Source organism: Lycorma delicatula, chromosome 11 (assembly GCF_047948215.1).
Source record: "Lycorma delicatula isolate Av1 chromosome 11, ASM4794821v1, whole genome shotgun sequence".
In the NCBI taxonomy this organism is placed as follows: domain Eukaryota; kingdom Metazoa; phylum Arthropoda; class Insecta; order Hemiptera; family Fulgoridae; genus Lycorma; species Lycorma delicatula.
Window position 1 is genome coordinate 32,860,595 of NC_134465.1, and position 25,860 is coordinate 32,886,454.

Genomic DNA, 25,860 nt, shown 5'->3' on the forward strand with positions numbered 1-25,860 from the left:
CTGTACATGATTAGTTGAATGAAATTCTCTCCAACCACTGGATTTGTTGCTGGGGACCAGATGACAGGACTTGTTTGCCCAATCTGACCCTAGGTCTAGGTCTAGGTCTAGCTAGCATAACTTGATTTATCTAAGTAGCCTTTCTTTATATTGTCTCTTTGGCTCTAATAGAAAAAGAAAAGTTGGTCATACTATATATTCTAAATGGCAGTCTTCATATTTTCCTGAGGATGATCAAATGACCGAAAGTGCTAGAAAAGAGAACACGGATGAATTGTTGGTATGGTCAAATTTAATTTATTTATATATAAATAATATTATATATCAACTGTGCCATTCTTAAAAAACTTAACTTAAAACAAATAGTGCTATTGAAAACCTGTCTTTTTCTGAGTTCGAGAAAGAACAAAAAATTGTAATAACCTACTGTATTGTATTCTGAACTGCTGTAAAAAACAAACTAACAAAAGATTACAGTAAATAAAAGCAATCTAAAACAGTCCATTAAAGAAGAACACTATTAATACTTTAAAAATGGTTAATAAAGAGTAAGCGAATTAAAGATGTCAGTAAAATAGTACAATAAAAAAAGGTAACACACGTTCATATCACAAAAGAATTTAAGTTGAGAGGTTAACAAATGTTTGTAGTTTGACAATGAAGTTGGGTACCTCAGAAACAATACGCAGCTATCTTATCAACTTAAAATATCTCAGTTGTAACAATACTGGCTCTTGTCTATATTAAGATCATGTTACTTTTTTTATTTGTAAAAACTTTTTTATGTTTAAATTTATTTAGTTTACCTTTCTGGGGTTAAAATTTAAAAAAACATAATTTAGGTTAGGTTGATTATAAATTAGAAAACCAAGATTATGCTCCAACAATTATTTAGCATAGGCAGTTTTTGGGGCATAATCCTGATTTTCCAATTTATTATAATAATAAAATAAATTATTGGTTGTGCTCATTATTTATTAATATAGATTACTTTATAAGTACTAATAATGTCATTATTTAAAATATAATTTTAAAATTTCAGGGTATTATACCAGGTATAAAGAAACATAAAAATCTTATGGACTGGCTGGATTTATGCAAATCAACAATGACCGATTATGTAGCTGCTAATCAAAATGGTGCAAATGAATATATTCAAACATTAATCAGCCGAATGAACAACTAATCAAAATTTTGCCAATGAAAACTATAAATACTAAACAACCAAATGAACAGTTAATTTAGCTTACATACTTTATGTTTAATAATTATGTAATTGGGTTGTTTATTAAAAAATAAAACTGGCCTTAAAAATATATTTTTAAATAATATTTAAGTAAACATTAATTTTTTGTTTTTTATACAAATTGGAAATTTTAAAATAAAGAAATATTTTTTAAACAAAAATTATTTTTTATGTTAAATATATTGCATTAACCATCAATAAAGTTGTAAATATAGCTAATAACAAGATGCCACATTGCTAATAAAACTATAGTTTAAAAATGGGTGACTGGAATGGTGATAAGTCACCAAAGTGTTCTTTATTTAGAAAATTTACATATTTTGGTCACTAGAAGTTCTAAAATCAAGAATGAATATTCACTGTCCCATAATGACTGAATAAGAATTATTCAACATATTATTATACTTGTGAGATTAATAAAAGCATATATCTAATATGAGCAATTATAATTATGTAACCTAGAGTAATTTTATATATTATATATATAGATCATTCCAGGTGTGCAACTTAAAATCAACAAAGTCAGCTTTAACTGCAGTGCTATTTGGGTGTCATCTTTAACACTATTAATTCCACTATTGTTAGTGAATGTACTCTCATCTTGTACAAATCTTGCAACGCAATTAATTGCAAGGCTAATGAAAGTAGTAAATCTTGGTTCTCTAAATGAATGTACGCGATTTAAAGGTTAAATAATTATTATTTTCACAAATGCAAATTTAAATATAATGATTAAAGAGAATGCACCCTGTACCTTTTCTTAGGATTAAATTAAAACAGAGTTAAAAAATTGTATCACTTAAATTCTGAACAGAACCAATAGAATAGGTCATGACTGAATATGTTCTGCAGTTTAAAATCAAAAAGTTACTAAACAATACATGTAAAACAATTCATTAATTGGTAAAAAAAAGAAGCAGAATGTGGTAAAACAATATTATAATTGCTTGATGCTATATGTTGGTTATAAAAAAATCTGATGTGGACTTCACGTGACTTCCTTAAATTACATACATACATTTTTTTAAAATGAAAAGTACATATAGTTTTATTTCATTAATAACTTCTGATAAAATTTAAACAGCTACACTTTTTAATTCTGAAAATCTATTATGGATGCAGGTAAATTTATTTATTATAGGTGAAGGCAATTATAATTTAGGTTATATGAAGAAATCGTGAAAAAGGTAAACTTAATAGTTTGGAAGACTTTTAATTTTACAATGGTAAAATTCCAAGCCAAAATCATTGGTTATGGAGTGAAATGTAATTTAATTTAAACTTATATTATTGTTCTGCTTTACATTATGACATTGGAATTAATAATGGTCTTGACCTTCAAATCTATGTTGTGTTTACACAACTAATCACTCAAAGGGAAATTTGATCTATACTGTACTGGTTAGGTTGTAGAGTGAAAAATAAACAAATGTTGTGTTTGTGTTAGTGATTTTGTCATGTTTCTGCAAGTCACTTTCCTTATATCAGTGCTGATTCACAACATAACTATAACTATATACAATAATCATTACTCATATTAGTCACCATGTAATTAATTAATTATATACTAATGTAATCAAACATTTATAATATTATGTCTTTCAGTATAATTTTTGTAAAATATAATAGCACATGGTTACTGAATATTAACTAATGTTGTGTAGTTTCTTTTATATGCTTCAGGATTTACAGGGAATGCTTCTCAATTGACTGCCTGAACAACACTCATATATGCAGTTTGTTTACTTCAACTCTATAGTTAACTGAATTTGATATAGCTATTATACAAAACTAAAAAAGAAAATAAATTGATCAGTTCCTTAATAAATAAATCCATTTTTATTTTACATTCATATTATTTATCAACACAAAGCTGTAAAATTTCATGATACTTATTATTTTTATACCATTCAAATTCTATTAGTTAAAAATTTTACTATCATTTAAAATAAAATAAATTTTAAGTTTATATAAAACCTGTATTTATCCCATATCACACATACAGAGAAAAAGCTAATGTTGTAGTTTTTTTTAAAGAATCAGAATTAAATTTCATTTGCAAGTACCTACCTAAAACAAATACTTATTTAAATATAATACAAATATAATGATTTATTACAAATAGGCAAAACACGTGCACATGTTTTGTCTATCTGTGCATATTCGCATTAGTTTACCTGCTAAATACACTTCCTAATAAAAACGTCTTATAAATATAATTTTGAATTCAATTAAGATTTAATTAATTTTATGTAATAGAATAACATGAAAATGGAATTTATTCCTGATAAAGTATATATTATGACAATCTCTAATGATGATTTTTTTTGTTTATCTATTTAGGAATAATATTTCTTATTTGGGATTTAAAAGTTAATTCACCACACATGTAGCAAAAATTGTTAAGATAATTTATACAACTACAAGACATTGTTATATAAATTACTAACAATACACAAAAAACAGTACGTATGAAGTGTAACATAAAATACAGAATAAAATAAAGACCAAATTTACAATCATATATGTGCGAAAGCCAGAACAAAAGTGATTGTTTGGCCTTATTCCACAGTAAAAATAATAACTGAAATAATTATATTAATAATTAGAATAGCTTTAGGAGAAAACAGAATAGTTTTAACAATCTTCATTTTTATAAGTGACAAATATAAAAATTGAAGCCCTAGGACAATTTTTGAGGTTATATTTAGATTCAGCCAGCTTTAAAAAGTATATAGATCAAAATAATCTGTGTAACAAAACTCTTGTAGACCAGTGTAAAAGAATTTCAATTTTTAACTATTGTGCAGTCAAAGTTTATGTGTTTTGTCAACAGATAAATTACAGAGTTAAATCACGTTTCTGAAAACAATCTTACATGATTTGGATAATCTTAAGACAAGACCATATTCAGATCTTTTATAACTTTAATAAGACATATACATAAACGTAAATAAAAATATAACATGTAGTCTGAAGGTTGAGCTTCATGAACAAAGAAAAATGTTCCAAATTGTTCACTGCAGTTACAGGAAAATATTGTTGTATGTCAGTTTTACGTACATATCCATTCTGATATAGTTAAAATTCAAATGAAGTATACATAGGATTTAAATTAAATCATAAATTGTAAAACATTTTACACCAAGGAACTGAACAAAGAAATAAGAACTACTGCATGTTAAAAAAATTCTATTTATTATAAAAAATAAAAAAAAATAAATACATAAACAAATGCAATTATACTTAATTAATAACATTAGTTACGTTACTTCATACATAAATATCCATAACAATTCAGTTGAAAAACTCAAATGATCTCTGAAAATTTCTATAAATTTTGTATCAAACTTCAATTATGTAATATTCTGAAAGTAAGTGTTCAGAAATCTTTTGACTCAGGAACTGTAAATTGATACTTCATTTTTTCATTTGTATTGTTTGTTTATGAAGTGAACATAACCACAGCTTGCTACAACTCTGGATTGCAAAATCAGGGTTGTATTGTTAATCAGAACTCAACAACAGAATGGAGGCCAGGAGATGGTACTGTAAAGATGACAAAAGTGTTAAAATATGATCTCATCTAGTCTCAAATTGTCTTACTACCCACACAGAAAAGCAAACATTAACTGTCTGCACAAGTCTGAAACACAACAAATGTTTAAAATAAATGAATAAAAATTCTGAAATATAAATAATTAAAGGAATAATACAAATTTAGAAAATAAAATAAGACAAAAAAAAAAGTATAAAAAAGTTAAGTGATGCACTAAGTAGGGCATGCACTCAATCCCTAATAAAGTTATTTTCAAAAAACACTGATGATAGACACTATATATCGATTGTTACAGTGCAACTTTTTCTCAAAATATTAAAAGGCATTAACTTAAATATTACAAATTTTATAACTATAAGATCCTGGAAGTAACATCACACACATAAAAAATAGTCACCTTTCAAGCACATTTAAAGTTGAAAAATTTAATAAAAACTTAAGATAAAAAATATTATATATTTTTTAGGAATCAAATTCAACCGATAAATTTAATCATAGACCAAGATCCTATCTAGAGGGAGAGATTACTGTTCATAAATCTTATTGACAGGCAGCGCAAGAGCAAAGAACACAAGATTGTAAAAAAAAAGTGTTTATATTTAGGTATGCATGGTCATATAAATTCACTTGTTAGATATTGAAGAAATGTATACATTTAGTGGTTTTTTAATACTTAAACTGAATGAACGTTTTAACATAAATTAAAAGTTACATTTAATTATTTGCGTAAAACCACTTAAAACCGCATGTTAAGATCCAGTATGTCGGCCCACTGCTTTCCATCCCATCTCCCCAACTGCCCTTTCTCATCTGCTTTAAGGAGTAGCAAGAAAGGCACTTTAAATTCCCACAATCAATTCTGAAAGTTCAACAAACAGTGATGGCTAATAAAACTTTATTTAATCAGATACATATGCATTATGGCTTTAACTGTCCACTAAATAATTACTTGCTATATAAGAAAAACTAAATCCACTAAATAAGAAGTCCACTATTTCTTTAAAGAGACATCCACTGCTAAGTTCATTAGCAAATACAAATACTTATTTATCTATAAAAAAAAACCATCCACATGGAATGGCTTCATTCAAGCACACCAAAAACCAACTAAATTCAAACAAATACAGTTAGCATAAAAGATTACTTGCACAATTTTCTGAGAATATGTCTTTATAGTGGATTTTTTTGGAGGAATATTGTAAAATTTTCAGAATGTTTACAATAAAAGAGAATGTGTCATTTAAAAGGGGTAATGTGAGACAATGACACTAGTTATTGCAAGTAATATATAACTTAAAACAGTTACTCAGAATGAGCAGTTAAAAATTGATGAAGCTCAAGGGAACAGATTTGAAGCAATGGAAAATAAAAGAGCTTGTTTATAGAAATGAAAACATAAATAATTAGAAAAATAAAGAATGTGTGAACAAATAATCGTTTTCTCTTTCTTTCTTACTTTTTTTTATGACTTTCTGTCCTTATTTTTGAAAGAAAACAATCTTAGAAGTTAAGGTTAAAAATTATTAACATAAAACTGAATGAGTAAATCCAATCGGTTGAAAGGACACAACCTTTAATCCCACTAGACAATTTAAATCTAAGGAAATTAACAAAACTTTCTTAATTCTACATAATTATTGAACAAGAAATGTAACTATTCTGTTAAACGAGTTTAACAGAAATTGGAAATAGAAATTTTTCTTCATTTTAAATAAATTATTCTCGAGAAAACACACTCGAGTATTAGTGTACCCCATTATACATTTTTTAAATATTACAAGTATACTTGTACATAAACATTCTACTCTCAATTTTTTTTTGAATCTTAATTTCCTTAGTGTTGTGCAGCCATTTAACGATCTTTATTTTCCTGAAAATGAACTAAACAAATGGCTAAATATAGGTGGGATAATCTATGTTCCAACCCATCTGACTGTAGTTATTTAGCAATTTTTAGCACATTTCATTTTTCTCTATATTAGATATTATTAAACATTCAACAAGCAAATAAAGAATTTAACTCATATAGGAATGCTTTATTTGATTGGGATGGAAGGTAAAAATCATACTAATTTGTCTGAGTTTTGGATAACAAATGAGGTATGAATTTTATTAGAGTTTGTATTAATTTAAATGAGTAAATATTTTTAATAATATATTTAACAAAAAAAAATCAATTTAATTGTGAACAGGTTTCACCTTTAAAAATACATCTTAGAAGTAAACAGTAATAATTAATTTCAAATATTGAAAAAAAAAACTATTGTTATGTATGTCGCAGGGAAATGATGAAAACGGAGATTTGATCAAATCCCTAAGGTTTTCATCTTATGAAGTACATATGATCAATTCATGGAAGATGTTAAAATTACAACTGTGGGGTGATTTCTCTAAAGAAAAAGTGATTTGATCAAATCTCTTAAATGTTTTAGTGAAAAGAGATGAAATAATATTTTTTAGATATTAAAAGTATTTATTTAGTAAACTATGCATTATTAAATGTAGAGTAGGTACAACAAGTAGGATACAACAATAGTCTTTGAAACACAAATTATTTATTCGAAACTAATTGAAACTTATTAATTAAGTTATAAGTTTTTTCATAGTTTTTTTTCAATTAGTTTTGAATAAATAATTTGAGTTTCAGTGACTACTGTTGTATTACCTACTCTACATTTAATAATGCAAGGTTTACTAAATAAATAAGTCGTGACACCTTCTACCCTTTGTTATTTGAGTCCTGACTTGTTTATTTCATCTTTTCACTAAAACAGTTAAGGGATTTGATCAAATCACTTACTTTAGGGAAATCATCCCACAGAGTTGTAATTTTAACATCTTTCATGAATTGATCTATCTTAGAGATTTGATCAAATCTCTGTTTTTATCATCTCCCGGCAACACATATATTTTAGTCACATCTATCAGTCATGTTTGATTATAAAGAATTTTATAATCAAACATAACATTTAATCAATTATTAGATACATTCAAAATGAATCTCATAGGTCATAAAAATTGATTGCAATCTAATAAAAAGACACCTTGGAATTTTACTAAATGATGAATTGTTAAAGTATTTATGCTTTTTAATAAATATGAAGCTTAGCTATTTTGTAAATATACCCAGCACATTTGTAGAAATTCAGATTAGATATTTTGGTTAGTGAGTGGGTATTTGGAAATGAAAAAACTTGAATCATTCTGAGAAGCTGGTGAAATTTCATCCAGCATATGAAAAGCATTCAGTTAATATTGACTTTCCCGCAATGCCGTACTTTTAATGCAGCAGCAAACAATGTAATTGTAAAGTAATGTTAATCAACTATTATGAACTTTCTTTTTTTTATTTAAAAAAAAAAGTATAAAAATTAAAACACAAAAAGTAAACACATAAACCAAAAATAATGAAAAACAAAAAAATTGGAAAATATACTGGGTCGGCTAAGTCAAGTTTTCCAATTATTAATGAGAAAACAGTCACTAAACAGTGTTTTTATCATCGCATGTTTAATACAAAAATGTTCAAAGTGTATTTGTTCTTCTGCCCTAATGTATTCATGATAGTATTTACAGTAATTTTTGTGCCAATTTATAAAACTGAATTTTTAATCAACAGCTTGAGGCAGTTCAGGATATTTGGATTTGAAGAAAATTCCATGTCTCTGATAATTCTCCAGTGTAAAAGTTGCTGACCATCAAATCGGATTTTTCAAGGATATCAACAGAATTTTTATTGTTTTCCATCATTACCAAAGTATAAAAACTTGTTCTTGTTTTGTTTATTTATATGCACAGTTAATCTCAATATAGAAATAAAAAATGAACTCGAATAAAATTTGAATATTACTAGTGATTATATCAGCTAATAACTACCAATTACAAAACCAAAATTTTCCACCTGTTACAGATCTTATATATTATGGCAAAACTGATTTAAAAGTCCTACCAAGTACATATGAAAAACATGTGTGTGTGTGTGTGTATAGGAAACACAATAACACAAGTCCTGCTGGTGATAAAATGAAGAAAATGTATTCTTGACAACTATATCAAATATAAAATTAAAAACTATTTAAACTAAAAAATCAGATGACATGAATAAAAAATTACTTACATTATTATAAACTGCCATGACACCAATTTTTCAGTTTCTGCTTACACAAATATTCCTAACTGCATTATATTACATTCAAATGTAAGAAATGTTCTTTTTTTTTTATTTACTCGTGCAATATCCAAAAGGCATTAAGTTCTGAAAACAAAAGTTAAATATATACTGCAATAAATCAAAAGACTGGCATAATAATAATAATCAATTATCCTTTTTACTTTGCAAACCTAAGCGACACATATAGTTCATTGTACACGATTCTGAATTGCACAACATTTTATTTACATAATAATTTTATAGCAAACAAACATATTAATTTTATTTATAAAAAGAGCAAACTTATATAAATCAAGAAGGCTGCATTAGTGTACATAAGAAATACAAATAAATATTCCCATAGAAAGAACTTGTGATTAGATAGATATCACAATATCACATTAAGTAACAATGTGCCCAAGAAGTAAGTTTTTTCTGACAGAAAATTTTTTTACTTACTAAACAATTATACCTTATTATAAAATCGTAGGTTGTTATTTCTTATAATAATATAATCATGTTCATGATAATATTAATAATACATTAGTCAGTACAGAAGAACAAATTTTTCTTAAAATTTCTGTATTTTATGAACCACTTCATAAAAAAAAGAATTGAGTTTTATACCGTATCAAAACTTAAACTATGATTTCTTTATTTTTCATTTGTTTTGTCAATGTTTTATGTTTTATAACTTTTTTAATATATTTTATAAAAAAGATTTATTATGTATAAAGATTTCTGGTATGTAGCTGGTTTTTGAGACCCAGCTGTACTTAATAGGTACTTCAGTCGTTATGCTTACTGTCCACCCCCTAGAAAAGAAAAAAGACTGAATCGGTTCACTTGTTGACTCATAACAATGATAATTAAACATAGCCCCCTACCAGATACCAATATGATCTTTAGAGTTTGCATGAATTACTGAGCAGGATCAGATCTACACCCAAATGTAACTGATAACAGGCAAAAAGGGATGAAATATAAGGTGAAATATAATGGTGAAATCTATATAAGAACAGAATTTGCTTTATTGTTTAAATATTTTAATTAATATTTCCAACGGTGAGTTTCAATTATGGTGATTGTTTTGCTATTTTGGTTCTTAGTAAAGATATCTATTATACTTTAACATTATTACAATAATGTTTATAAATTCATAATTCAATTTATCAATGATTAAAAGTATTAGTTCTATTGGATCTTTGGAAAGTTTAATTAGTTTTATTCTACACTGTTCCATTTAAAAAACATACTCCTACATTTGTATTTTAAAAAAATCTTTCATCTTATCAAAACAGTTATACTAAATACAAACCATTTTTCTTTTCTATTTTAAATAAATTCACAAGATCAAAATAAATTATCATAAAGTGTTATATGAAACCTTTGAAATATAACTGCTGTAAATTTTATAAATTAACAGAACATTTTAATATATAAATATCCCTATTTGTTTTAAATTTACAAATTTCAGATGTAATTTATTTACTACATAATTTAAAGTTCTTAGAAATTAACAAAAATACCTTATACTTGACAAATTTTAAATAATTTATTCAATTCTTACTCTACAACACGTTAAGGAACATTATACAATACTCCACTGATTAGTAAAGTATATTTAACATTATACAAATTTATTGGGAGTTAATTAAATAGATAACAAAATAAAAAGTTATCAGTTAAAGAGATTAACTTCAGTGTTTAATTATACTATTTTAATTGTAATACAGGTACATAAAAAAGTAAACAAAACATACTTTTATAATAAACGAAGTGACATCAAATTTAGGTTCAATACTTCCCAGATTTTAACTTCTTGATTCTCCATCCAAGTAGTCCAAATCTAGAAACATTTTTTTATCTTAATTTCCTTTGAATGGAAAATTTTGAAATAAATTACTTAATTAATGTGCTTCGATGGAAATATGTCTGTCCGGCTGAAGTGAAGCTTGTGTTCTGAGGCCTTCGGACCTCAATAATGAATTAATTACAAAATCTGTTGCTAAAAAACAAAAGAGGTTTGGCAAATGCTATGTCTAAATAAGACTAATATGTAAAGTCAAAGTCGCCACATGTGGGGGGCCAAAAGCCACCAAGCATCTGGTAAATTATTTAATTTCAGTTAAATTATACATAAACAAATTAATTAGTTAATATCTTAACTAATTCATGAATTAGTTAAGATATAATTTATATCTTCTTGAATATGCTACTATATAGTATAAACAATATATTGTGTTAATAATTTTATATCTCTCTTTTGAATGATTTAGATAAGCATGTGTAATTATTCACAGATGACTAGTTTTTACTGTTTATTTATATTCATAATGAAATGTTAATAGGTTGAATAGTACGATCATATAATAAATTAATTCTAACATCATCAAAAAGGAAAAAAGTTATGATTTGCAGTCAATTTAATTGTTTGATTATAAATAAATAGCACACTATTAACTTTACCTTTAAACCATTTACATTAAGAGAAAAAAACACTGAAAAAATTAATGTTTCTGAGCATCCTGGTATTCAATTTCATTAAAATGTAAATATACAGGTATCCCAAGAGGAGATGGTCAAACTTAAGGAATTGACATCGAAAAAAAGAACAAAATATTTCATGTGGACAAATGCTTACTTCATTTTTTCTCTGTCTGCTACTTCGTGTTTTTTCGGATAAAAGTTTACATCTTAACATGCTAAGCGCCAATTAGTGCCACTAGGCAGTTATATCAAGGGCTGTCAGTACCATCTGGCAGCCTATGCATAAATCATATGGAATGTATTTTACTTTTGCTGGCCTTTCAGTTCAGCTTTTAACCTTTATCTGGCATGTTGTTGAATACTTAGTGTTATAAAATTGTTTTTGGTCCCAAGGCTTTTCTGTTATTTTTGTAATGGCTGATTGTGAAATCCTGAATCTGTCTCAATCAAAAGGACAACAATTTAATGTTAAAAAGAAATTATCCACAGAAGAACTAAAACATATTTTGAAAAATGAAAGTAGGAACGGTGAATTTAGTGCCAAAAGTGACTCTGAATATGAATATTTGACAGAGATGTCAAATCAGGTGGTGAAAGTGATCTGAGTGAAGAAAAAAATCTTATTAACACAGCTGTGCAAACTATACACAGAGAAACTGAAACAAATGAGGATGATATTTAAATAACTGAAAATGACACTGATACAAATATACCAGTACCAAAAACCACTCAATGTACAAAAAATACGAAAGTGGTGAGTAATGGCATGTGGGTAACCGTCCATCAAAATGAAAAATAAAATGATTTTGTTGAAAATCAACAATTGCAATTGATGGTAAGCCGATTAACTATTTTCAACTACTAGCTGATGACAATTTTTCAACTTGACTGTGAATGAAATGAATAATTATGCAGAAGTCTTTGAACAAAAATTAATCATCCTAAATCTTGTTTATCATGAAATCCTCTAAAAAGACGAACTTTATGTGTTTGTGGGACTTGTTTTATACTTGGGGAACAATAAATTGAACAGAATAAAAGACTATTGGTGTACCCATTTTTAATGTATAGTCTTCCCATAATTATATGGGCCAGAATACATTTACAGTAATTATGACAGCTGTTCATTTTTGTAATAATGAATAAGCAGTAAGTAATCAAATTTATAACATAGAACCTTTGGTTTTTTTTTAATGAAAAAAATGGCTAATTTGTACTATCCTAAAAAGGAATCATGTTTAGACCAGTAGGGTTTTGTGGCATGGGCGTTTAATTTTTCAACAGTATATTAAAAAATAAAAAAACATAGATACAGGATTAAAAATGTATTAGATAAGTAGTATCTTAGAAACAATCATAATTTTCATAATAAAGTAATTATGCTGCGCATAAATTAACATTGATTACTATGAGAACCATTAATCGAGTCGGCACAAAGAGGCATTGTACACATATATGGTTTAAAACCGATATTAGATTAAAAATGTTAGTAAAACCCCCTGTTTTATCCTAATTATTATTAATACTAAAAAAATTAAAAGTCGGGTTTTCAGAAAAGTTTTGTCAGATCGAGTGATAATAAACGTGTTAAAATAAGATACAAATATTTTAATGAAATTAAAATATCTTTTACAAAATAAATAAGTCTAAAAATCCAAAATGGCAGCTATTTAAATTTTGTTATCATTAATAGCTCCTTAGAGATATTAAGAGAAAGCATACTTTACACACCTCAAGGTGTGCTTCTCTTGTCACATTATTCTGCCTTATTTTTCTTAACAGCCCTTACAACCCTCTCTATCCTTTTACACTATAAAAAAATGTAATTCTTATAATCCTGTGTTGTGTCACTTCTAATTTCCTAACTAGTTTACTTAAAAGTACCCAAGTAAGGCATCCATATGAATAGCTAGGTATATACAACTCAAAATCACCTCAGATTTCTGTTCTTTTGAAAAATTGGCCTTCAGAACTCTTACAAACGACCGACACTTTCCCCAACCAGAGATAATTCTGATACTCAGTACTTTACTGAAATTAACTATTTATCCCAAACATTTTATAATCCTTAACATACTCGATAACTTTTCACATAACCTCAATAACTATAATCATTGTTCATATAAATAACATTTTTCTCAGCACTGGTGATCATCTTTGTTTTGTCAGAATTTAATGAAAGTCTTTATTTCTGTTCAATTTTTTCAACATTGTTTTAAGATGTTCATTTGCATTAGCAAATACTAGGATATCATTAGCAGACCTCAAATTTGATTAACAATACTTATACACACACATTAATTCCATTGTGTAATTAATTTACCCCTTAATTATTTTATTCAGGACACAAAAAGGTTCTCGTAAAAGTGCTTAAACTTCTACGTTTGTATTAAATTTCCTTCTCTTCCTTTCCAACTTTATATAACCCTCATTACTTTTATATAAAGGATATATCATGAAATTTTCCTGAGACTTTCATAAACTATTCTACTCATGAAAATAACAGAAGAAGTTTATATAAAACATATCTCTCAAGTGCTTAGTTTGTAAGTTATGGCTAGTGAAAGATTTTGCTTGAATTTCAGCTACCCTGGTGAAATGAGGTCATACAGAAATTTGTAGTATGTTAAGCATTAGCCATTTCTTGACCCAAACTTCTTGGAAAAAGTGATAACATGTGACGAATCTTGGTTTTTCAATTATGATCTAGAAAGGTAAGCATCAATCCATGCATTGGAAGGCCCCAACTTCACCAAGCAAATCCAAATTCAAAGCGATTATGGTTGTTTTTTTTTTATATTTATGGGATTGGATTTTGGGGGTATATCTTCACTGGGTTCCTGAGGGTCAAACTATTAATTAACATTACTACCCTGAGGTCCTTGCTCAACTCCGTGAGAAAATAAGAAATAAACGACCTGAATTGTGAAAGAACAAGTCATAGGTTCTTCATCAGAACAACACACGGCTCACACTACATTGTCTATGAAGATGTTTCTAGTCAAATATAATATTCCAGTGTTAGACCATTCGCTTTATTTATCCGGCCCTGGCACCATGTGTCTATGTAAAATCTGCATTAAAAGGAACAAGATTTCAGACCATTGAAGCTGTGAAAGAAAATGCGACACGCGTCATGAAAGAGCTCACAGAAGACTTCCAGTATTGTTTCGAACAATGGAAAACTTGGATGGAACGATGTAGAGATAATAGAGCAGTGTATATTGAAGGGGATAATAATTAAATATGTATAAATTTAAAATAAAATATTTTACAGCATTAGTCTTGTTATTTAATAACCACACCTCGTACATAAAGTTAAAAAAAAATTCATAACTTATTTTACAAAATCATGTTCAGTTCAAAATTTATTAAATTAAAAGAAATACAATTTAAGAAAATTATCAGTCAATCAGTTACTAATTTGGGATAGCATCTTAGTTTCCTTTAAATATTTGTTTAAGAGATAAAAGAAATAGTTAACAAAATAAAATATAATTCAAGAAAAGAATTAACAGAATTTTAAACTGATTTGAGTAAAAAAAAATCAACCATAATCATATTGCAAGCAAAAGTTTTACTTGGAACACGTTAACACCCACTAGCTTTACACTAGGAACAGCCAAGAAACATTTAAACAATGCCTTTAAGGTATGCCAAATTAATTTATAATTGTTTTAATATCAATAATTATATTTACTATGATTTAGATCATTTCTTCAATTTTTTGAAATAAGGTATGTGTTTTTTGACATTGTTTATAAGAAAAATAACAGAAAGATATACAGTTTTGGGATATATTTTTTTTAAATCATCAAATTAAATTTTACAAACCACTAAATCTACCCTTTAATTAATTGATGTCCGCAGGGATGCAATAAGGTATTAAATTACTTTTTAACACAAATTCATGTTAAAATCTTTTGGCAACTATAACTGAAAAATTAATTATTTTTTGTATTTACGTTTATACGATAGTTTTTATTTTGATATGCATGATGTACTCTTTATTCGTACATCAATTTCCTCAAGTGATTCTCTGTAACCACTTTAGTTATATATTTCCATTGCAGAGTCAAAACTCAATCAAACGACTGAAATTTCACACTAATATCTTAAATAAAAAAATAATAGAAAATTTCAAATCTTATTGCAACCATTTCTTAGTTTTGTTAAAGAATACCTTCTTTATTCATCTGAATTACGGATTTACAGTATACACTACAATATTACTTGGAAATATATACAAAGATTTGAATATTTGTTAACCACAATAAAATTATATAAATTTATTCAATTAAAATTCTTAAAAGTAGCACTTTTTATTTTCATTAAGCTAATTGCAATACATTCTTATATCTTATTTTACTCATATTTAATCAACTTTCTTGAAAAAATCTATTGTAAAAAATAGGTCATGTAATAATTTTAATATATTAATAGAAAGTTAATTGTTAATAATAATACATGTCTACATAAATTTATTTTTATTCTAGACAAACATGTTTTTATTTATTACTTTAACTCTTATATTTATATTGGCTTTAACAATCAAAAACTTTCACGTATGTTTATCTCAGAAATTTTCTTTTAATTGCTCTTTTCACTTAATAGTCTCAATTATTGTTTGAGGATCACCCAGAAAACAAAGAATGGTTATGCTCTCACACAGTTGACTTCAACCAACAATCCATCCATCAATTAATTTCTTGTTACATTAGCTTAGTCTGAGCAAAATTTCATGATTTTACATAATTATTATTTTCCTGAATATTTATAAAAATGTACTCAAAATATAGAAAATTGTATCAATTACAAAATTCAAAGTAAAACTCAGTTTTAAGATTTTAAGCATTCACACTGTAGTAACTTATAAGTAGATAAAGTGAGTTTTTACCGAGGTGAGATTTTAAATTAATCACATGTGAAAAATTAGTCTACCATGCTCATGAAAAGGAGGTCAAAAGTTTATGACCTTTATCATGAAGAAGATGAAAGAAGGATGCATTATTATTCCTAAAAGAAAAAAGTTAAAGCAAGGAATACTTGCAGTTTGGTTTTCAGCAACCCTCTCCAAAAAAATTACAGTGTATACATAACAAAGTAACTGATATCTGGGATTTCTTTTAATTCTGTGCAGTACATAAAAATCTTAAATACTTGAGAAGTCATATTTAAATATCAACTGAATTGATAATCCTGCTACACAGTAATGCTTGGCCATACACATCACATCCTACCACTGAAGCTCTTGTGAAGTTGAAATTGTAACCCGACCACAATCTTTATACTCACCAGATTTGGTCCAATTTTCACTTCTTCACAAATCTAATGTGGGATCTTACAAGCATTCATTTCACCATGGACGATGAAGCAGACTCAACGAAGTCGTGAATCAAAGAAAAGCTGCTGGAACTCTTCATTGATGAGATGAGAAAACTGCTTTACCACTGGGAGAAACATATAAATCTGACTATATTGAAAATTAAATATAAGCTCTTATAGAAAATAAAATATAATTACATATTTTTTTCATTTAAATATCTGAGAATTATAAGTGTAAATTACGTTACAGGTGCCTGATGTATAATACTTGTAGCCAGAAAATTTTAATTTATCAACCACAACACTCTTAAGATGCAAAACATACATACAAAATGTACCAGATTTATCTCTGGTACATTTTGTACCAGAGGTAATTCGCATTTTTTAATTTCTACAGATTTTATGACCCTAATTCCAAAAAACCACACAAGAGGGATGAGAGAATTTTTTACACAATTACCCTATTATACACTGTAGTATAGTATAATATTGAGTGGAAAAGTATTTGTGTAAAGAGTGGAGAGATTCATATAAAATCATGATCTTTATTAATCTGTTCATTCACAGCTATTTCATTTATATGTTCCAAAATGGTGCTCATATCAGCATTTTGTTCTTTATTTTTTGTTTATTATGATGTAATTTTCAGTGTAATGTTATCATTATGATTAGAGTCCCCTAAACTAAAGCAATTACTGTTCATTGTGAAACATTTTGGACAACATTCAGTCATAACATAATAGATGGAATTTGGTGTTAGGCCATACAGGAATACAATAGTGTTGTAATCTTTTAACAGAAAACATCATCATAGTAACTTTTAAAAAACTGCTAAGAGTTACTGTGGATATTCAAGTGAGACTGCTACAGTCATCCAGTAAGCCATTAAGGCCTCTGTCTCTCTCCGGAGAGGACGACTCTGCAGCACAATGTGTCAAAAGAGCACTTAGCCACAGGATGATGGCTGCCCATGAATTGCTGGAACACGATTAAGGCTATAAGAATTGAATGTCATTGGTTTCAGGCAACATTACTGCAAATCTTGGCATCCTATCAAAATCTGGTCACTGATGAAGCCTGGTTTAATTTGTCTGGCTATTCATGCCATTCATAAAGAAGCTCTACACCCATTGGAAGTCAGTTTGACACACAGCATCAGTATAGAGAGAATAATTTTTTGAAGGTCCAATTTTGTTTTAAAGGAACTGTGAACACCGCAAAGTACGGCCACATTTTCATTGAATTTGTTGAAAAACTGTATGAAATTAAATTGTGTTAAGAGTAATTTCAACAGGATGGAGCCACATGAAATACATCATGGAAATTCATAGCTTTAATTGTGTGTGTTTCTTTGATGACTGCATTATCTCCAGGAACTTATGGCTACCAAGATCACAACCCCACCGGTGAACATTACACGCATAATCAATGGTACTGCCAAGGCAATTCTCCATTGTACAGCCAGGAACATGTATAGTTATATCTTCAAATGGGCAGAAGAAATGAATTTTCAGCATTTGATAAAAGTGAAGTAATCTCCCACCAAAGATACTGTGCATTTCAAACCCAATTAAATGTATGTAGAACAATTATTATTAAAATAAAGACTTAAAGGAAATCATGAGTTTTATATTGTTTTAAATGACTGTTTAAATTGGTAACTATTTTTATTTTGTAAACACAGATAGAAAAACACACTTTTGGAATATTTCATAAATACTGTTTATGAGTTCATTAATTATTAATATTTTATGATGTGACATCATTCAGCAACTCCTTTATAGGCTGTTTTACTAGGGTTATTCAGAAAGTTTTTAGCCTGATACAGCGATGGTACAAATATGACCAAATGATTATATTTATTAAATATGATCCTTAACATGATGATTTGTAAAATTTCAGATGTAAATATTAAGTTGCTTGTTTGTGACAATAGAGTAAAGCAAACAAGTTTCAACATTTCTTGAAAAAAAAAAAGAATAAAATTGAAGTTCCACATGTTATATAAAGTTAAAAGGTTTGAACCCAACAGATATACAAAAAAAGAAGTTGAATATCACTTTAAAGGATTCTTCTTCCTCTTCAAATGGTAAAATGCGGGCTGCTTAATTTTAATGAGGTTGAGCATAAATTCAAAAAGATGAATGCTTAGAAAGCCCAAAATCTCTTACATCTGATGGAATCGTCAAAAAAATCCAGAATGGTCTATTATATGATCGCCATTTTAAGGTATATGAATATGCTGACAAACAATGAAAAGATCAATAAATACCATGTCCACTACAATTTATACGATGTTCTGAGTATGAAAAAGCTTCCTGTTCAATGGGTACTGTTTTTAAAAATCGAACAAAAATGTATTTAACTTAACACCTCTCAGAGGTATTTAAACCCAACTTTAAGTTTCTTTAACATCTTATAATATTAAATGAAACATGGATTCTTTATTACATATCAGAGATCAAACAGCAATTAAACAGTGGGTGAGACAGGTAAAAGTGCACAAAAAAAAAACAATGATACAGTTCCATCTGCAGAAAAAAGGCAGGACCATTATAGGGGAATGTTACGTTTCATACTGGACCAAATAAAGAGTACTACTCTGACTAAATCTACACATCTGATAAAAAAAGTACTCTTTCACTATGACAATCCACACATATGTCTCTGGTTGTTGCTGTAAAATGTCATGACCTTTGCTTAGAAGTGCTTCCATATGCACCATATTTTGCTCCCAGGATTAAGCCCAGGTTCTTCCTGAACCTGAAGAAATGGCTTGCTGTAAGATGATTCATTTCAAACGATTAGGTCAAAGCTATGACAACCACCTATTTTGCGAATTTGGACAAATCTCATTACACTGAAGGTATTAATTTAGAAGTCAATGGTTTAAATGTATGGAAATGCAATGTGACTGAAAAATAAGAAAAAAAATTGAAAATTGTTGTTTCTTTGTCAATAAATTAACAATAAATTCATAGGCTTAGTGTGAAGTATTTTATCGATTTTGTCACAATTATATAATAAAACACATGGTGGTAGTTTTATTTCATAATAATACTCAGCCTAAATAACAAAAAGAATTTTTAAATGAGTGATTTTGCACATCAAAAAAAAGCTGTAATTAAGTATCTGACAAAATTAATGGTGGATTTATTTAATAATGAGAATAGAAAACTCGTAAAACAAAATGATAAATAATATTTATATAACTGCATAGTAAAAATGTTTTTTTTTTTTTTTTACCAAATAAATAATTTTTAATTACTACCCATTTTAATTACAGCTAAACATTCTTTACTAAATGGATGACCCTCATATACTGCAGGATGAGGAATTTTAAGGTTCCTCATAAGTACATTTCAGAAGCAATATTTTTATAATAATTTTAAACAAAATGTTTAAAAAAAACTATCAACCAATAAAGAAATATATTTTTAATCAAGACAATCAAATGCCAGAGCAAGATCTATTGACAATGCTAATTGTTTAAAATTGTGTTAATCACATATTTAACACATCAGGAAAATTTCTTCTGTTTGTTTTTAATTCAAAAAATTGTACTTTAAAAGAGACTGACTAAAATTCAATTCTTTAACAATAATACTTTTTTTAATAATAGTGAGCAACTAAAAAATTATACTGTGTTAGCCAAATAAAGCATAAATAAAATTATCTCTGAAAAAACAATTCATTATTAAAGAAAATGTTTTAGAAAAAAAAGTTCAATTTTAATAGCACTATTTTTATATTTATTTTAGATTTTATTTAAAAGAGAACAATATTTTGCTGAGAAACATCTCATAAACACAAATTTTTTTTTAAAACTAGGTAAACATTATTAGTGATGTATCATTAATTATAGCCACCTAATTTTTCAGAAAATCACAATGAACAAAACTGCAGATTTCAAAACATTAGTCCAGCCAAAATATGAAATACAGGACTAGAAAAAAATCCAAGTACAAAACAAGCTAAATTTAATAAACTATGCCGGGCTGGTGGAACTTTTTCATTTGATCCCTTAGTATATGATTGCTATCCCGCTCGACCTTCTTATTTCTCAAGGTAAAAAAAAGCCAGTTATTTAATTTAGTCACGCAATAAAAAGGCAAACGATAATTATAACCATATGACTAGTTATAAATTATCATGTTTACCTCCTAAGGACTTGCTGCATTAATATAATAAATTCAATTTAGTTTTACTGTATTTTATTGATATAATGATAAGCAATGTAAAAATAGAACTAGCTCTACATCAAAAGGAGCTACTGCATTTACAAAATGGTTGAGGAAATAAGAACAAACAGAACATGAAATTGTACTTTGCAATATTTACATTTTGAAAGAATAATGCAAAATCATGTAAAGACAAAAGAAATCTTATGTCATAACATCTTAACATTTTATAAATTGCTGAACCAATTTGCACCCATAGAACTCCACTCTAGGTAATTAAAAACGTGCAAGAAAGCACTAATTACAACAAATTAACTAAACTTAACGAGAACATATTTGAGCAATTTTTGTTCATAAGCTAAGATCAAGCAATATAAAGAAAATTGGAAGAAAAGAATCATTGTAAAGAAAAAATTTAACGGATTTAAATCACTACAAAAATCATGTAGGAGAGCACTACCTCAGAAATAGACATGGTGTATACTAAGGAAAAAATCGAATTTAATGTTCATTGTAAATATTCTGTTATATATTCAGACTACTGGAGGAGATCCATTCATAATAAGCTAGAACCTGCAGGATTTACCTAATCGACAGTAAATGGGAGACACAATTCATCAAACCCTTTTGATGAAGCTTATACACAATAGATTTATTTATTTATTCATATACACAAGCTAACACCCAGTATTTTTATGAAGGCGCCATATTTTTGGCTGTACCCTAATTTTCCTATGATATATGGATACTGAACTAATCAGAGCTCTGTCAAATGAATGGTAGAGAAAAAGAATAGCAAGGAGTAGCATGATGTCATCTACACAGCTATTTGGCTGAACTCATGTTCTGTGAAAATCCTTTGTAAAAATTCTCTCTTTAATATTATTCTATAAACTGTATATTATTATTTTTGGCCTGCTGAGATTCCATAAAAATTTTTAATGTAAAATAATATTATGAAATTGTAATGCATTATAAAACATACTATAAATAACAGATACTGATGATTTGCTAAAATATACAACTCTTGAGACATAAAAAAGGCAGCTCTTTAAAAAATAAAACGTTTTCCAGTATTCTTTGGTTCACATAGTTCATGCATTGGCTGACATGAATCTTTCCAACCAGTTGTCATATGTATGTATGTATATATATATGCATACTTGTTGCTAACTATTAGTCTAAATTTATAGTAGATAGTATCGTCAGCATTTTTTTTCTGTAATAAATTCTTGATGGAATAATAATCACAGCTTTTTATCAACAGCCAACCACATTTATCCTTTCTTTGAGATAAAATGGAATAAATTTCAATATATCACTTGGCAAACATATACTTAAACAATTATTTGTTGCATTATAACATACTGCTCTTAATTACAGAAAACACTTTGGGACATTTTATGGCAGTTACATCTATTATTCAAATAAACTACACAAAGCACAAAAAAAGTGTTACAAAAATTAAATAAATGTACTGACAAAATACAATTTAATAAATACCAGTTATTAGATAAAAAATGTAACCTTACATCAGTCTTTGAATAAAAACAATGGGTATGGTCAAGCAGTACAGATAAAATGCACAGAAAAAAAATTCTATTTTTACATTAATTTTTATGCTACTGTGTATATAAGTAATAAAAAATAAAAATTAGTATAAAATTGAGAATTTTTATACTTACAGACAATAAAAATGCAAATTTTTTTCTAAAATGTTAGTTATATTAAACTTGCCAAACAATTAAAGACTATCATCCTATTGACAAACAAAAGTTGAAAGATTACATATATCAATATAATAAAATGGCTATATATTCAATCTGATGTCACAAAACTGCTTAGAATAAAAAAAAAATATTGTAAAAAACAGATACAAAACAATAACATAAGTTATTATGAGTATTTTGGTTAAAATTAACATTTCACCATGTGTAGAATGTTACTGGGTCGACTGCAAAAATGTGTATTTTAATAGTCACTTACTTAAAATTTAGGTTGTTTATTATAAGCAACATAAATAAAAGGGAATTCCTCCAGTACAAGATTAATGTATTTTTTTTTTTAATTTGTGACCACATGCATCTATTTAGAATTAAACCTTAAATTTTGAATATCCAAAATGATTAATTAACCATAGCTAAAAATTCCTTCTAATTTATGAAAATGAACTTCCTTGCACACACTCTTACTTACATGCAAGCAAATACAATTCTACATACGTAAAAAAAACAATTACTTAAATATATCTCACAATAAATTAAATAAAAATAATTTGAGAAAAAAACTGATTTTTGTTTTTTTATTTTTAAATAAGAAACCATCAAAAAATTTTAAAATATTTACTCAAGAATCATTCCATCTCCATAACAAATTTTCTGATGAGTATATCTTTAATTGAAAGAAAACTGATAAATAAAAATGAATTAAGCAAAAATAACTTTCTTAAAACATTAATTTTAATTCAAAGTGAGAGCATAAGTTTAGTAAAAATTTCCCATTATAAATAATAAATTTTGAAAACTTTCAGACCATACGAGAATTAGTAATAATACTAGAATCATTATTTCACCAATGCACTTTTTCTAATAATCTCAAAATCATTATTTCAGATTTGGGTAAAGAATCAAATAATAGTAAAATTACGTATTTTTCATTTTTTGAGAACTCATTGGGAAGTTGACCAAAACGGTGGTCAGTATAAATCATTTGAACAATTTTTTCTGATTTATAAATCATTTTGACTTTGGATTCTTAAGGATCATCAAAAAGTAGAACAGGAATGTCTGAAGAGCCAACCTCTTACTTCATTTGGAAGTTAGGTTTGTTTTGAGAATGCAAGCTTATGTAATCTCCAACTGGTTAATTCTAAAAGAAAAAAATTATCATTTTTTATATATTTCACCCATATTTAAAAAAATTCATAGTATGTAAGTCAACAAAGAAAAAATTTTATCAGAGATTAACAATCAACGTATGGATTAGGCATCAAAAGCAAAGATAAAACAAGACATAATTTTGCTCAGTCAGTAATTTAGTGCCATCATATAACAATATACGATTCAGAATTCAGATTTTTGCTACTAGATTTCTCCTGTTCCAATAGTTATAATTTTATCTCATTTAGACCAATTTATCAACCATATCTTTTCTGTATTTACCTAATGGTATATCACCATTAAGTTAATAACGTAATTGGAGCTGACTTTTTTTTTTAATACAAGCTAACCTTGCTTTATAAGTAAAACTACCTGGTAAAATAACAGGTCCTTAATTACGTACCTGTAGAATCATGGACAAAGTTGGAAAACTCCAAATAATTATGACTTACTAACTTATTAATTTAATTTTCACAGAAAGCAAAATGGCAGACATGTGGAGGCATTGTAACTTAATATCAAATTTTATAAAAACAAAGGTGATGTAGCTGACTGTGGAAAATTTTAGGCCACTAAATTAACATCGTTAAACATATGGGAAAACTATAGAAAAGATTAACAAAGCTAACTAGAATAATACTGAACCAGTGTTGGTTCAAAAGTAGTATAGAGTATTAATGCTACTCATACTGAATTCTAATGAAAGCTAAGCTATAGATCGTAGAACAAAGACTGACATCATAAATTATTTTACTGACTTCGAAAAAGCCTTTACACCACAACTACATGGCAGATTCTCAGATTGCAACTAAATGCCTAGTGCTACATCAGCCTTTTGAAGAACATGTACTACAGATCAAAAACTCAGGTAATAAAGCCCTGTAGGAGCTAGTAAAAAATTTGCAGTTGGCATAAGAGTCTGTCAATCCTAAACCCTGAGCCTGTTGCTATTCAAACTGGTTATGAACTATTTCACTGAAGATTTTCAAAAACCGGCACAATATATGCCAACAACATAGTTCTTATAGCATGATCCTTATCACAGATAAAAAAAAACTATTTAACCAATTAGTGTGACATGCTAGAGCACAGAGAACTTCGAGTGAGTAAACAAAAGAAAAGACACATGCATTTCTTGTGTTCCACTACTAGTAATAAACAACATGCCAAACACTGAAGGTGCCACTGCTTTTATACTGAAAGTACCGTTCTTGGCAAAGTGGAGTAATCCAAAACTTTAATCTATTGTAACCTCAACATCAAGTATCAATAAGGACACAGACAGCATGATCTAACAAGCTGACTGAAATGGAGACCTCTGTCTGTTGCACTCTGTGGCTTATGATTTCCTGTCTGAATTTATGGAAACATATAAATGATCAATATGATTACCTTTTCTTTCTCTGTGTGTAAGGGTATTGGGTAATACAAAAAACTGATGTTCAAAAATTACATACCGCAGATGGGTATGTTGTTTGAGATGAACCAAAAGAGTAACAAGGTCACAAAAGAATAAATCTGTGAATTTTTCAAAGCTGATAATACAAGATAAACTTAGGGAATACCACCTTTTATTTTATAATCATGTCCCAACATCAAGATGATGACTGTATAATATGAATGGTTTTTGTAAACTATTCCAAGAGGATGTGGTGGTCCTCTCAAGAACCATAGAAAAAGATATAGCGATGACAGAAATAAATTTTCAAATTATTAAGTGCAGAGCAAAATGGTGTAAGAGAACTAGAAGGGCTGACGACCCCAGTGAAATAGGATAAATAGTAAATGTGGCAAAGAAGGTGATGCATGAAAATAATAATTATAACTGGCTTAATTATTAATAGATAAAAAGAATTAACACTGCCATTAGTTATAAAAACAAATAGCTTATGGATTTTAAACCTTTTAACTATGTTATTTAACTAAATAATCAAAAGTCTGTGTTATTGTCATAGAAGAGAATTCTTTACCTGGCCTAACATCCATACATGAAATTCAAGTACATCTGACATTATTTTCACACCCACTTT

At 27.6% G+C, this 25,860-nt stretch overlaps 2 protein-coding genes across 7 annotated transcripts in view; one reads left to right on the plus strand and one right to left on the minus strand.

Moving 5' to 3' along the window:
* Positions 1 to 1,509, plus strand: part of LOC142332322 (glutathione S-transferase 1-like) — a 30,012-nt gene extending 28,503 nt beyond the window's left edge. For all 3 annotated transcript variants that reach the window (XM_075378694.1, XM_075378692.1, XM_075378695.1), the window contains exon 6: positions 1,043 to 1,509. In XM_075378694.1, coding sequence (XP_075234809.1) covers positions 1,043 to 1,186 — 144 coding nt within the window. In that variant the 3' untranslated portion in view covers positions 1,187 to 1,509. The remainder of the gene's footprint in view (positions 1 to 1,042) is intronic.
* A 2,945-nt stretch (positions 1,510 to 4,454) lies between these two features.
* Positions 4,455 to 25,860, minus strand: part of LOC142332044 (cleavage and polyadenylation specificity factor subunit 6-like) — a 150,892-nt gene continuing 129,486 nt past the window's right edge. The window contains exons 16-19 of one of the 4 annotated variants that reach the window (XR_012758129.1): positions 16,741 to 16,895; positions 10,719 to 10,804; positions 8,923 to 9,060; positions 4,455 to 4,892 (exon numbers count right to left, since the gene is read on the minus strand). The gene's annotated coding sequence lies outside the window, so the exon portion shown is untranslated. The remainder of the gene's footprint in view (positions 4,893 to 8,922; positions 9,061 to 10,718; positions 10,805 to 16,740; positions 16,896 to 25,860) is intronic. The other 3 variants (XR_012758128.1, XR_012758131.1, XR_012758130.1) reach the window with 3 other exon arrangements.